At 29.4% G+C, this 14,185-nt stretch overlaps 2 protein-coding genes across 3 annotated transcripts; one reads left to right on the plus strand and one right to left on the minus strand.

Moving 5' to 3' along the window:
• Positions 1-928: 928 nt before the first annotated feature.
• On the minus strand, positions 929-2,507 carry LOC113377241 (glycylpeptide N-tetradecanoyltransferase). Its single transcript, XM_026617486.1, has one exon. The coding sequence runs from the start codon at positions 2,394-2,396 to the stop codon at positions 1,044-1,046; it is 1,353 nt and encodes a 450-aa protein (XP_026473271.1). The 5' UTR covers positions 2,397-2,507; the 3' UTR covers positions 929-1,043.
• Positions 2,508-3,212: 705 nt separating this feature from the next.
• LOC113377980 lies at positions 3,213-12,259 on the plus strand. Of its 2 annotated transcripts, none has more exons than XM_026618460.1 (6): positions 3,213-3,476; positions 3,547-3,797; positions 4,305-4,764; positions 5,788-6,067; positions 6,144-6,261; positions 11,939-12,259. In XM_026618460.1, exons 1-6 carry the CDS (start codon positions 3,247-3,249, stop codon positions 12,070-12,072), a joined length of 1,473 nt encoding a protein of 490 aa, XP_026474245.1. In that variant the 5' UTR covers positions 3,213-3,246; the 3' UTR covers positions 12,073-12,259. The 2 variants fall into 2 exon arrangements, with proteins under 2 accessions (XP_026474245.1, XP_026474246.1); XM_026618461.1 differs by having other exon boundaries at positions 3,547-3,791.
• Positions 12,260-14,185: the final 1,926 nt, after the last annotated feature.

Raw genomic sequence — 14,185 nt, forward strand, 5'->3', positions numbered from 1 at the left:
GTTTTATTACATTTTTTCTCTTCAAAGCATAAAAGTCTCTATAGAAACTGGCATTAGGCATTATTTCATTGGGTGAGAACTGTCAACTGTGATTCTCTCTACTACTTTCTATGGGATGCAAGTTCATAAGGACTACTCTTGCAAATGCAGCATTACTTCCAAAAGTAAAAAATTCATCACCGTAATGAAATTACAGTCTAACGTGATATGCGGTAAGACAAAAGTGCTACCTTCAAATTTTAAAAAATTGTGTTCTAATGTATGGGTGCTTAGAGGAACCTCGGTTTTCCTAAGTACTCACATATTTTTCAATATGCTATGTTAAATTGTTATTTGTTACAAAAGAAACTAAGCAAACATAATTCAAGTAATTTCACTTTTGTTCACAATTTATGTAATTTTGTTTTGGAATTTCGATTACTCAACACGCACAGCTTGTTCAGGGAGCCTTCTTTCTTCATCACAAAGATGAGATCATATAAATATAAAGAGAATATATACATTTGTTACGTAAGAAGATTATAAAGGATCATCCCAAGCTAAGTCCTGGGTTACCCAAGTTAATTTCTTTTTGACTGGGCATTGCAGTAGGAACTTATACTATTGTTGCGCCTCTAGCAGAGTAGCAAAATGCCTGATTTAAGGCCCCATTTGGGATTTCGCATTTAAAAAAAGGAATCGTAGGATTGCATTTAAACAACATTTAAATTATATTCAATCTTAAAAAGAGTTAATACATATTACTCAGATATTATCTAATATTATCATGTAAGATGAACATTTACTCATTAAGATGGTAATTGTGAATAAACAAATAAAACTTGAAAATAGCTGTACGAATACAGTTTTTATTTCATATTTTCATATCTCAATTTCTACAATCGTAAATACAAGCTATTTGAATTTATGAAATAAGATAAAAGTTTGGTGCAAAGTTGAAAATGAACAATTGTAGTAAAAATACTCTTCAGTCACATGTGCCATCAGATTTGTATTTTACTTGCATTGCATTGAAATTAGTTTAAACAATGTTATTCAACAATTCATTGTAACACTAAGCCAATTTTATTTGCTGTCATACCTGGACATCTCCAATTATACAGGTAATATTGCAAATTTCCATCACCTATTCCAAATTTTAATGCTTCCAAGAATGCTTTGTTATCCATGAGATCAAGAGCATTAAATACATCAAATCCTAAACTTTTGGCTGATATTAATGCATCAGTCATAAGATCAACCCATGGTGTTTTTGTAGAAACATTATAAAATGAATATGCAGCTTTCACAGTTCTATGTACAGGGTGGTGCATAACGGTTGAAGGTAATGAGTAATAACTGACCATATCAGTTATTTTGCCTGAATCATCTGCTACTACAAATGTATCAATAATGCCATTCTGTGGAGAAAACCAATGCCTAAATTCCTCTTCAGAAAAGATTGGCACCAATTCAAATTGTTTTAAATAATTATCAAGTAGCTGATGTGCAGCCGGCATATCGTCCTGTGTTATTTTGCGAAATCCTCCTATTTTTGGTGCATCTGGTAATTTAAAAAGTTTCAGGGTACGTTGCATTGTCATATTACGAGACAAATGAGAGAAATTTACATCAATCAGTTTCTTTGGATTTAGAGATCGATGCCAGTATCTGCAAGTGGCAATAGGCTTTGGAAGAACGACACCAGCTGTATATACGGCTTGAAACATTCCTGTCAAGTTAACACGACGAGTTATTTCTCTGATAAGAACAGGTGCAACTCTTTTTGAACGTAGTTTTTTATGTACGCACAAGAAGTTTATTTCAACCATTTTTTGAACATGGTTATATATTCGTAAAGTTGCTGGTATGGCTGAAATAAAACCTATCAGCCTACCCGACTTGATTACTCTAACGCCACAGTGCCATTCCTTTCGCCAACCTGGAGGCTGTAATGCCCACTTCAGAAATGCTGGCTGATAATCAAATCTGAACAAACAGTCGTCATCTTCTACATAATTTTCATTGAGTAAAGTGTACAATTCTTTTAAAATCAATGGCTCATCTAAATTTAAAGTATCCCATTGAAAGCCTTCTGGTAAACTATAAGATTCTGCTCGTATGTCTGATACTGCTTTCTCAGCTTCGATTGGTTCGTTAACTATAATTTTCTCATCCATTTTAGGGACTGGCTGGGTGGACCAGAACTGATAGGGTTTAAATTGAGCTTCCTCCGCAGTCTTCGCAGCCTTTTGTCGTAAAGTTAACATTTCCATCCTAAGATCAGCTCTAATATCATTCATTTCCCCATTAGTGTTTACTACGGCTAATTTATTCTTATTCTTATTACGCTTTTTAGTAATTTTTGAGCTAGATGTGGTTTCTTCACCGTTTGCATTTTTATTTTCTTCTTCCATTATTTTATGGCAATTTTTCTTATATTACAACAGATGAAAAAGTTTGTCACATTGGAAAATGACAGCTTCACGAATGTCATACATATATAATATACACCATAGACAATGCGGAGTACGCTATGAGTACGCGTTTTTAGTATTCACACTTCACTCATATAAGTTGAGGCTACGTGTCGCGTGAGGCGCGACGAACGTTGAAAATGCCATCAATAGCCATAGATAAATAAGCATAATCAGCTGTCTTTTGGAAATATTTTTAAAATTTATGAACACATCGTATTCTAATATTGTCTAGGTATAAAAGTGTGTTCTTCAATGTCCACAAATTCATACAAAACATTTTTACTTGGTTCTAAAGGTTTTACACAATAATATCGTGTTTATAGCAGTTGCATTTAAACGTCCGTTACGTAAATGTCCGAATCGGTGCCGGACGCAAAACGTTAATTAAGGATATAATTATAATTGTAATTATTTTAGATATTTTTAACTTGTAATCCTGAAATTTGTTAATGTAGCACTGAAGATGGGTCAAATCAAGACTCGAAACGTTTGCTACTACAATAAATAAGGCATCTTTTTTTACTAAATTTGTTAAAATATTGGATGGATGCCCAAGAACAACTTTATCATGATATGTATTAATATATCATATATTAATAATGAGCTTTCTATCTTTTTTTAATGCATACTTTAATTTTAATTTTTGCTGTTGGTACGTCGTTATTTTACATGTTTGTATATTGGTATACAGGTTGAGTAATTTTGTTCTGTCAAATTAACAGTTCAGTTCATATTGTTGTATTTATGGTTAAAACACGACATGCTAGTTTTTGTTTAAATATTTGAAATGAACACGACTATTTCTTTGAATCTTTCTCGCTTTTTTAACGATCAAAGAAGCTTTGTAAATTTGTATATTGATGAGAAATATGATACTATAAATGATTTGCGAAAACATATAAAACAGACTTTTGGCATAAAAAAGAGATTCTGTTTGTTGGTTGCTGACAATGTACCTCATCACTTTTTACCAAGAGCTGAGAGTATAAGAATTTTACAGGGAAGAAAAAATGTAATGTAAGTATTTTAGTATTTGAGTCTTTACTTTTATGTTTCTAATTTGCTTTTTATATTTTCAATAATTTAGAGTTGAGCCCGTAACTTTCAAAGAACCTACGCATATTAAAGAAAAAATAGACAAATATGCAGAGCAATTGGAAAACTTTGATGATGAAAGTATACTTGCTCGTGAAGATCTTGAAAATGAATGCGCTAAGATGTATGTTGAAAATGACCATACTGAAAGTGATAATAAAAAGAGGTCTTCGCAAAAAAAATCAAGTTATGGAGATATCAAAGAAGGGCTATCTTGTAAAATAGCAGTTGATAAAGGTAAAGGTAAGGCTTAATTAGATTTGAATACACTGTAAATATTCAACCTCCATATTTTATGCAATATGGAGAATGTAAATTGGTTAACATATTTAATATCTATAAAAACTGATCAATTATTAATGTAAGTAACAAAGTAGAGCTTAAATTTTTTAATGTCCCGCAGGGTAAGTTATTATTGTTCAAAGATCATAATGATAGTATTATGCTATTCTATTCTATTTATGGTTTATTTTTCTCTTTTTTTCTAAGCAAATTTATGAAAGAAAATTTCATTTTCTTCCACTAGCTTTCTTTTAGCCTAGCAAATATAATACTCATTATTTAAACAACAGTTTCAGCGGTTAGATTTTTGTTGGTTAAATGCAAATGTTCTGGTTTGTTTATATCTAAATGATTTTATTTAATGTGCTTCATGCAATAAAACATTCATGTTTCATTTACAATTGCGTAAGCTGTATGGAATTTTATAAACCATAGGTATTTTTGATATCTTTTTATTTGCACTTGCAGATGCAAAAAATACTTCAACAAAGCTTAATGCACAGACTAATAATCTTCTTTTAACCGAAAATGAAGACTGTAATATGTTAGAATATGCTGTTGATGGGAATAAAGATAGTAAAACTGAAGAACAGAATTTTCAGATTTTAACACCTCACAAGGAACTAAATAAACTTGAAACTTCTACAAACTTTAGTCATATGTCTGCTAAACCAAATATTATTATACAGTCTGTTGAGAAAGTACATTATCTTTTAAATAAAACTAATGAACTTGTTAACAGTACTGAAAAAGATTCAAGATTCAACCTGAATTCGTCTCGCATAACAACTCGTGCAAGAAAACGAGTTAGAAGAAATAAGTCTAAACTTATTACTTTCGATGCCGATAAAATCAATGATGCAGACAATTTAGCACAGAGTTTTAGTTCAAATTTAGTTGCTGCAAAATCTACACCAAACCATATTAGGTAAAGTAGTATTTTTATATATTATTTAGTATGCATCTAATTATTAATGTATTATATACAGTCGGTCAAGTAAGAGCGTGGCCGTGTTAATTTATAAAAATAATTATTTTATGAAACTTTATTATTTATATATGCATTGTATACATTACAAGCAATGATGCAATTCGGTCAATATGTGTCCAGTCACCACCGGAGTTGACAATTGGCTGGAATCTCCGACGCATGCTTTTTACTAATTTACCGGATTATTCTAATCTGACGGCTCGTATTTTAATTTAACGGCTCGATAAGAGCAGTACATGCTCATATAGAACGTTCATCAGTAAAAATGACATTTTCAAAATCTCTATCATTATTTTCATGTGCCCAAGCGGTCAAGAAGACATGTTTTTCAGTCGTCAGAGGCTTCCCCATTGTGTTGCGCCATTTCAGATCATGAATACGAAGAATGGTTCAGATAGTTTTGTAGATATTTTTGTGGATATTTCTAAATATTTTGCCATTAATTTTGCTCATCCTTGCTGCAGCGTTAAAGCAGGATTCCGCAAAAACACATTCACTGTTTTTTTTTTCTTTTTTTTATTTGAACCACGTTCTGATAAATCATCAACATTTTTAGCAACTTTATATAGGTATCCAATTCTGTACAAATTCTTTCAACTTTCTCATATGTTTAGCAGCAGCTGATTGCGACATTTGGGGACATTTTCGGTGGATGCAAAAGGGCGCAGCCTCGTAGCGCGACGCGTAACTTAGCACTCATGGCGTTTAATATGATTTTTTCTCAAAAGATCAACGACAACTAAATCTTTGTTGACAATGCATCAAGGACAAAGCTTCACTTTATTGGCTCACGAAATAATTAGACCGAAATCTTTCATTAACTGTCGTTAAAGTCGGCCACGCTCTTACTTGACTGACTGTATGTATGTATATATAGATATATGAATGTAACGCTTGTATTGCATTACAAACACATGATGTGCATTTGGTTATTTGCATGCAATTCCCTATAATTTTTAGATTCACAGAAGATTTAACAATTTCACATAATGATTCTGCTTTAACCAATGAGGCATCACTTGATATTAGTATGAATGATGCTTATTCATCAGATATAGTTACCAAAGCTAAAGTTATTAATAATTGTCAAACTATTGAAAATTGTGAACTAAACCAAACAAATGATGATGTGGCTTCAAAAAACGCGTGGGAGTTATTATATGAACAGTTTCAGCATGATCCTGATAAATATGCTTCTTTGAAGCAATTACCAGTGGTTGGAGATATAATCGCTTGCAAGGTTTGTTCATGAAATTTGATGATGTATACAATTTTGGAATAATTAAAATTAATGAAATAAATTTTCACCATTTCAGGTTTTAAGAATGACTAGTACGTATGAACCAGAATTGTCATCTTATATTTTTGCATTAGTTGTACAAGTAAATGCTGCAGAGTGTTTTCAGAATTCTGATTTAAAACTCGAAATTTTAGGTAAATAATATATATATATATAAGGAAACTCGAAATTTTAGGTAAATTATATATATATACATATATATATAAATAAATATATATATATATATATATATACATATATATATAAAAATATATATATATATATATATATATATATATATAAATAAATATATATATATATATACATATATATATAAATAAATATATATATATATATATATATAAATATATATATATATATATATTTATATATATATATATATGTAGCGGGTTGCCAACACACATCGCGGCTTGTCAACACGCATCACATGTTACTGGACAGATTGGCCCATATATTGACAGCACAGAAAAAAAACAAAAATAAATTCAAGTGTCAGATCGTACTTGGTTTTTGTTTCTCCCTAGTCGAATTTGCCTAAAATGTATAATTCTTGAAACCTTTCTTTTCTATTATAAATAAGAAAATACCAATAACGTTTTATTAATGATCAGTATGACAACACATAGTGTCGTGGATATTAATCATATATAAAATAAACGAAATATAAATAATATTTTATGGAATTTATTATTACTACAATTTGGATAATATTGGTATTAATATGGAGGACTACTACACCTCCATATATATATATATATATATATATATATATATATGAGGTGTGTTCAAAAAGTACCCGGAATTACTAATAATTAAATTTCGCGGGTCTGGAGTGTCTGATTGTCAAAATTTTTTTTTTATTGTGTTGGTATACATGCCCCTAAAGTATGATGAAATTTTCAGCTATATTCACTGTTTACTTTGTCTGTGGTAGTCGCTAAGGTTCGACGTGTTTTTTTGAGCTCGGCGATTTTTACAATGGAAGAATTGAAAAGTCAAAGAATTTGTATTAAATTTTGCGTAAAAAATGAAATAAAGTGTTGCAAAGTGCAAAAATTCACCAGATATGGCTCCGTGCGACTTTTTCCTATTCCCAAAGTTGAAGAGACCCATGAAAGGACGGCGGTTTTCCTCGATTGAAGAAAATCGCTGAGAGTGCTCAAGGACATATCAAAAAGTGAATATCAAGGGTGCTGCGAAAATTGGAAAAAACGCTGGCATAAGTGTATTATATCTGGGGGGGACTACTTTGAAGGGGACCACATTAATGTAGACGAATAAATAAATATTTTTTTGAAAAAAACGAAAATTCCGGGTACTTTTTGAACAGACCTCGTATATATATATATATATATATATATATATATATATGATTTAGTAGTTAATTTTGATGTTGAAATATATGAGTGAGTTCTTGAGGGCGATACATCAAACAAAGAAAAGGCAAAGATTTATAAAATAATCTTTAATTCCAAACGTTTCGACATTCAATTTAATGTCATCATCAGTGGATATTGAACATGGTATTTTATATCTAAAAATGTGTACACATCACAGAATTTTGCACTAACATTGATACAACTAACCAGTCGATAATCATGAATTTTTTTAGTAAGAAAAGGCACAGAACATTTAAAACTAAATAACCATACATTTAATTTTTATGACGCAAAGGTTCTTCATCACGAGTCGAAAGTCTCACAAAGGCGTTTTTCAGAATCGGCACTATAACGCACACTCGCACAGCGCGTCATACGGATGTCCAGATACGAACACATGTGTTTTTTCTCAAAATTTTGACCTCAGGTTTTTACAAAACTTTATTCTTGTCTAGCCTGCCTCGGAACACGAGTGCTCACGTATAATATTCTATTTGTTAATTACTTTTTATTTTTTATTCTTTATAAAAAAAAAATTACTGACATTTGGTGCTTGTTTCCAATTATTAATTTTTAAAAGCTGTATTAATATGTGTAAGTGATAATCTAAGAAATTCAAGTTTGTAATGTTTTTCATTTTTTAATTTAAGGCTCAGATATAATTATTCTGTCTCTTTAGTTAAACCTTTTCTTTTTACTATTGCTTATGTATATTCCATTTTTAACGTTACTTTCTGTTTTTTTAAAATTGTAGAACCACTGACGATGACGTAGAATTTTACGCCGAAACGTATGGAAAAATAAAGATGTTTTAAAAAATCTTTACTTTATTTATATTTTTTACTTGATGTTACGCCCTCCAAGAAATCAATCATACATTTCAACATCAAATTTAAACACTAAACATACATATATATATATATATATATATATATATATATATATATATATATATATATATGACCGTTAACCGTCGAACCGTCTCTGACACAATTAAATATTCCGGAATCGGATTCCAAAAAAACCTACAACTGCTGTGAAACAAAACCTTCTGCAAGTGTGGGTGTTTGTAAGAACTGTGGCAAAATTTACCATGTGAGTTGTGCAACAAGAAAAGGTTTCAAATTCATTGTTGGAAATTTGATACAGTGCTGTGAGGTGAGCAGTGAAGTGTCGAGTGACAAACATATGGATACTATTAAAAACTTAAAACAAACAATTACCGACAAAAATACTATAATAAACGATAAAATGACAATAATAAAGGATAAGGAATACATAATTCAGAATCTTGAAGAAAAAATTAAGATGCTCCAATTATTAAAGCCAAATGAAAAGAAAAAAGAAGTTTCGTCAGCTGTACCCAATATTGATAGTGATACTGAGAAAGCAGCATTCAAGAAGCTTAAACATAAATCTACCAATAAAAACAGTGCCAATGCTAATAAGGTGTCAAAAGAACAGGTGAGTGTTGCAGTAGCAACTGCTTTAATGGAATTAGAAAAGCATAGAAGCGAAACATTCCGAGATGCGGTTGCCAACACGGAGCTGCCTACTAAATCGACCCAAGCTGAACAACAATCAATTAAAGCAAATGACGATGGAAACTGGACTTTGGTCCAGAAAAAAAGTCGCCGAAACGAAAAAACAAAGCCATAGAAGGAACAAATGTGAGCACTACACTCGCAGGAGTTGTGAGGAAGGCCCACTTTCATGTGTTCCGCCTGGCACCGGAAACATCGACGGAAACTCTAAAAAATTATTTAAATGAGAAAAACTTCAAAAATATTGAATGTGAGAAAATGGCTTCAAAACATCCGAAAACATATGCCTCTTTCAAGGTCTCCGTTGCAGAGAGTGAATTGGAAAGAATAAAATCTCCGGATGTTTGGCCAAAAGGAGTCTGTGTGGACCGTTTTTTATTCCATTTGGGAGAAATAACGAAGAAAAATTGTTAAGCTGGTTTAATATATAATGTCCTTGAACATTCAATGTTTATCCAATAAAACGAAGGCATTAACAAAAGTTGTCCATGACAATAAAATAAACATTTTTTGTTTATGTGAACATTGGCTTGGCAACGAGCAAATCGACCTGTATACGTGATTTTCGGCTAGTCAGCTCATTCTGCCGTAGTATACATATGCACGGAGGTGTTGCTATTTACTGTCGGAAAGAGATAGAATGTTGCGTCGAGATTGAATGAAAGCATCCCAATGAATGGAAATTTAAAAGCAGGAATTATTTCAACGCGACAGTCAAAGAACATCTTCTAGATAAACCTATTTATACAATAAATGAATTCTTTAATCTAAGTTAATTGTTAATTGTCATTAGGTTAATCTTGAGTTGTTCATAAATATCATTGATATTACTATAGTTATATAATAATATTGTGATAATAATAATAATAATAATTGTAATGACGTAAATTGTAATTATTGAATTTAAATAAAGTATCTATCTATCTATCTATCTATCTATATATATATATAATATGAACATTTTCGAACTTCTTTGCTCCCAAGGGCTCAAATTCTTCTATATTGATAAAAAAAATTCTCTAAAAGTTTTAGCTCTTAATATTAACTTTTAGATAGTGCGCAATTCAATCAAAGCTTCTTATGGAAATAGCATGGAAAAAAATTCGAAAATTTTAAAGATGTTAGCGACAAATGAATTAAAAGTGACAATTCGTGTAATCTTTTATTGAAAATTCCACGCTCTACAAAACAGGTTTTTTATAATTTTTTTCGTAGGGCGTAGAATTTTGAACTAAAACTCATTCATTTGTTTGCTAAGTTATATCTAAAGAACATTTTTTAAATTTTTGAACATTTTTCCATGCTATTTCTATACAAAACTTGGAGGATTTTTTTTATCAATTTGGAAGCATTTGAGCCCCTGAGAGCAAGGAAATTCGAAAATGTCCATATTAAGAACCACCCTAATATATATATATATATATATATATATATATATATATATATATATATATATGTTACGGTAAATGTGCATATTTCGGTGGATGTGCACATTTACCGGCTCATTTGGCGAATGTGAGTTCAACTCGCGCATGTGAAATACTAATTTATATATTTATATTTATATATTATTTTAGTCATATGCATATTATTATCCATTATTTATTATTCACTATTAACTATTCACTATTTATCAATTAACAATTTATCTATTAACTATGAACTATTAACTATTTAATTAATAACTATTAACTATTTAACCATTAACTATTACCTATTTAACTATTCTTAATTCACTATTTAATAATAACTATTCACTATTTGCTATTATCTATTCACTATTTACTATTAACTATTCAGTTATCACTATTCACTATTCACTAATTTACTATTGAAATATTTACTATTAACTATTAACTATTCATTATTCTTTATTTACTATTAACTATTTAGTTATCACTATTCACTATTTACTATTAACTATTCAGTTATCACTATTCACTATTTACTATTAACTATTCAGTTATTACTATTCACTATTAACTATTCAGTTATCACTATTCACTATTTACTATTAACTATTCAGTTATCACTATTCACCATTTACTATTAACTATTCAGTTATCACTATTCACTATTTACTATTAACTATTCAGTTATCACTATTTACTATTAACTATTCAGTTATCACTATTCACTATTTACTATATTAACGATTCAGTTATCACTATTCACTATTTTACTATTCAGTTATCACTATTCACTATTTTACTATTCAACTATTTACCTATTAACTATTCACTATTTGACTATTCAGTTATCACTATTCACTATTTACTATTAACTATTCACTATTTACAATTCATCTGTTTAACTATAAACTGTTAAACTATTTAGTTATTACTATTCACTATTCAATAATAACTATTTACTATTTACTATTCACCATTAACTATTTAACTATTTACTATTTAACTATTTACTTTTTAACTATTAACTAGTTACTTGAACTATTAACCATTTACCTAAAACTATTTACCTATAACTATTGAACTATTAACTATTCACTATTTAACTATTCTAAATTCATTATTTAATATTTTTCTAACAATTAACTATTAACTATTTACTAGTTAATATTAATTATTCACTATACACTATATTAAAACTTTACTATTCAATTATTTACTATTAACTATTTAGTGCGCATGCGCCAAATACGCAAGATGTTCATGAGACCGATCCAAGTACGCACGTACACCATTATTTTAAAGTGATTGTTTGAGAACTCCACATTCTCCTAGGTTTTGGGGAATGTGCACATTCACCAAGAGTGCACATTTACTGTAACATATATATACTGAATAGTGTATATATATATATATATATATATATATATACACATATATGTTTTATAAAACATTTAATTGAATTTATATTACTTTTAGAGGGAAAAGCGTTTTTGCAACAGCCACTAAGTGGAAAATTTGAATTACCTGATAGTGGTCAAGAGGATTCCGATAGCAATATGATTAACTTAAAGTGGCACAACATTTATGATCCGAAATTGATTTTGAAATGATTTTTTATTTTTTAAATAACTGGTCTTCATTTATAAGATTTTTTTTTGTTGGAAGAATTTTTATAATTGTTTTTATGTGTTATTAATATTGCAAGGAGTTCATTATTTATAAGGGCTACTATACCATTGATTTTTTCTATATTTTACAGCATTTAGAATAATATTGATGATTTTTACTAATTAACTAGAAGCATAAGACAAATTATCTTGGAAATAGCTGTTAATAAATTGCTATAACTCATCTCGAGAAGAATTGTATGAGTAAAATTAATATGTTAATTATTAATAAATTATAATTTAGAGAATTTTCTACATAATGTGTTTTTTGTGAAATAATGAGAATTCAAAAATGACTTATTACACAAAATTACTTTGTGAGTCTCTCAAGCATTTATTTTTTTTTGTTTCGCCTTTTTCTCATATTGTACAATTAATTTCACTCAAAGAAGTTTATATTTTCACCAGAAAATTTGAATTTCATGTTGTCTCAATGTTTTAAGTCAGTGTGATTCGTTTGAGACCAAAATTAAAAAAGGTGTATGTTTGCTGAATAATTAAAAACAAGCCGTTTTTTGCAATTAAAAGATAACTGCAAGTTTATTTGTCCACATTATAGCTAAAAAAGTTTGAATAAATTTTAAGAATTTAAATTATTAGGGTAAAGTGGTTCTAGGGTAAAGTGGTTGAATTAAAAAAAAATCATTAAAGTTTGGCAAGATAAGAGCGCTTTTAGAAGATGCAAGCGCGTTTTTGTGTCCCATGCAATTACAATATTTTAAGTTTGTTTGCAAGATATGAATTGGAAATTCTACAGTTTTTAGTAAAAATGAAAACTTTATATTCGAAATAAACAGTTGAAGAATCTATCTAAAACACTAAATCCATAGACCTTGTAATAGATTATGAGATTTTTATGTATTTTAAGGTCTGCGACTAAATTTCAATTGAGGGCTAATTTTGATAATAATGATTTATTGATTGAATCAATTATCTACACGTGTTGGGAAGTTTATGCAGCTCGCTTTAAGGGAAAATGCCGCTTACACCTAGTAAATCTAAATTGTTTTTCAATATAATTATTCTTCAAAAATTTCAATTTTTAACAACAGGCGCGATATATATTATATATTTGATCTAAATGTATAGATATAGACTCTTTATGAGTCTATATAAAATATATGTCATTTACAATAAAATCGTAATAACACTATAAGTAAGTATGGGAGTTTATTAATAACTCTGAAGATGCACAAAATATTTAATATAAAACGTTCACGGCGGAAAGAGAAGAGAGCGAGCGATTTTTGTTGGCGCAAGGGTTGCAATATTGGATATTCTAGTGTAACTGCAAACTTGAACCATTAGTTGCGCACTTCACTTGCGTTGCCTGTGTGTTGCGTATACTCTTCTTTTATCTATGTTTAAGGGTTTGAGCGCGATTTATGCTTATTTATCTATGAATGCGGATTCACACTAGGAGCCAATGGTTAACGTCAATGCATAGATAAAAGAAGAGTATATAGATCGCTCTCTCGGGCCATATTTCGTTGCCACATTCCTGTGTTAGTTGAAGCCCCGCGCTACAGATGGCACTAGTCGCCTGAACGGGTGCGTATAAAAAATACTATAGAAATGAACCAAAATTATATGGACCGTTTTAATTCAAAATTTAAAAAAAGAAAAATTGAAAAAAAAAAAAATTTTGAAGCATTTATTTTTCACAAAAACATTCTACATTATATCTACATAGTTCTCTTTATAAACAAAGCACACATAGCATAAAAATGTACATAAATATACACATTATCCACAATGTATATATATATATATATATATATATATATATATATATAACATTATATATGATTATAATAGATGGTAGTAAGCTGTAAAAACTATGTGCGAAAAGCATAAAAATGTACTTAAATGTACACGCTATCCACAATGTATATATATATATACAAATATATATATATATATATATATATATACATATATATATATATATACATATATATATATATATGTGTGTGTGTAATATCATTTTAGCATATCAGCCTTTCAAGCTGAGCACAAAAAGAATAGAAATGTACATGAATGTATATATTATTTA

The sequence above is a fragment of the Ctenocephalides felis genome, unplaced genomic scaffold (assembly GCF_003426905.1).
Source record: "Ctenocephalides felis isolate EL2017-DRISC unplaced genomic scaffold, ASM342690v1 CF-g0.4_SCAFFOLD_01886, whole genome shotgun sequence".
Classification (NCBI taxonomy): Eukaryota; Metazoa; Arthropoda; class Insecta; order Siphonaptera; family Pulicidae; genus Ctenocephalides; species Ctenocephalides felis.

What these genes read in the sequence shown, in the direction of transcription:
- LOC113377241 (XM_026617486.1), bottom strand. Translation starts at nt 2,396, where the DNA reads ATGGAAGAAGAAAATAAAAATGCAAACGGTGAAGAAACCACATCTAGC.
- LOC113377980 (XM_026618460.1), top strand. Translation starts at nt 3,247, where the DNA reads ATGAACACGACTATTTCTTTGAATCTTTCTCGCTTTTTTAACGATCAA. An exon ending in TCTACACCAAACCATATTAG is followed by an intron (nt 4,765 to 5,787) that starts GTAAAGTAGTAT and finishes TATAATTTTTAG; the next exon opens with ATTCACAGAAGATTTAACAA. An exon ending in GAGATATAATCGCTTGCAAG is followed by an intron (nt 6,068 to 6,143) that starts GTTTGTTCATGA and finishes TCACCATTTCAG; the next exon opens with GTTTTAAGAATGACTAGTAC.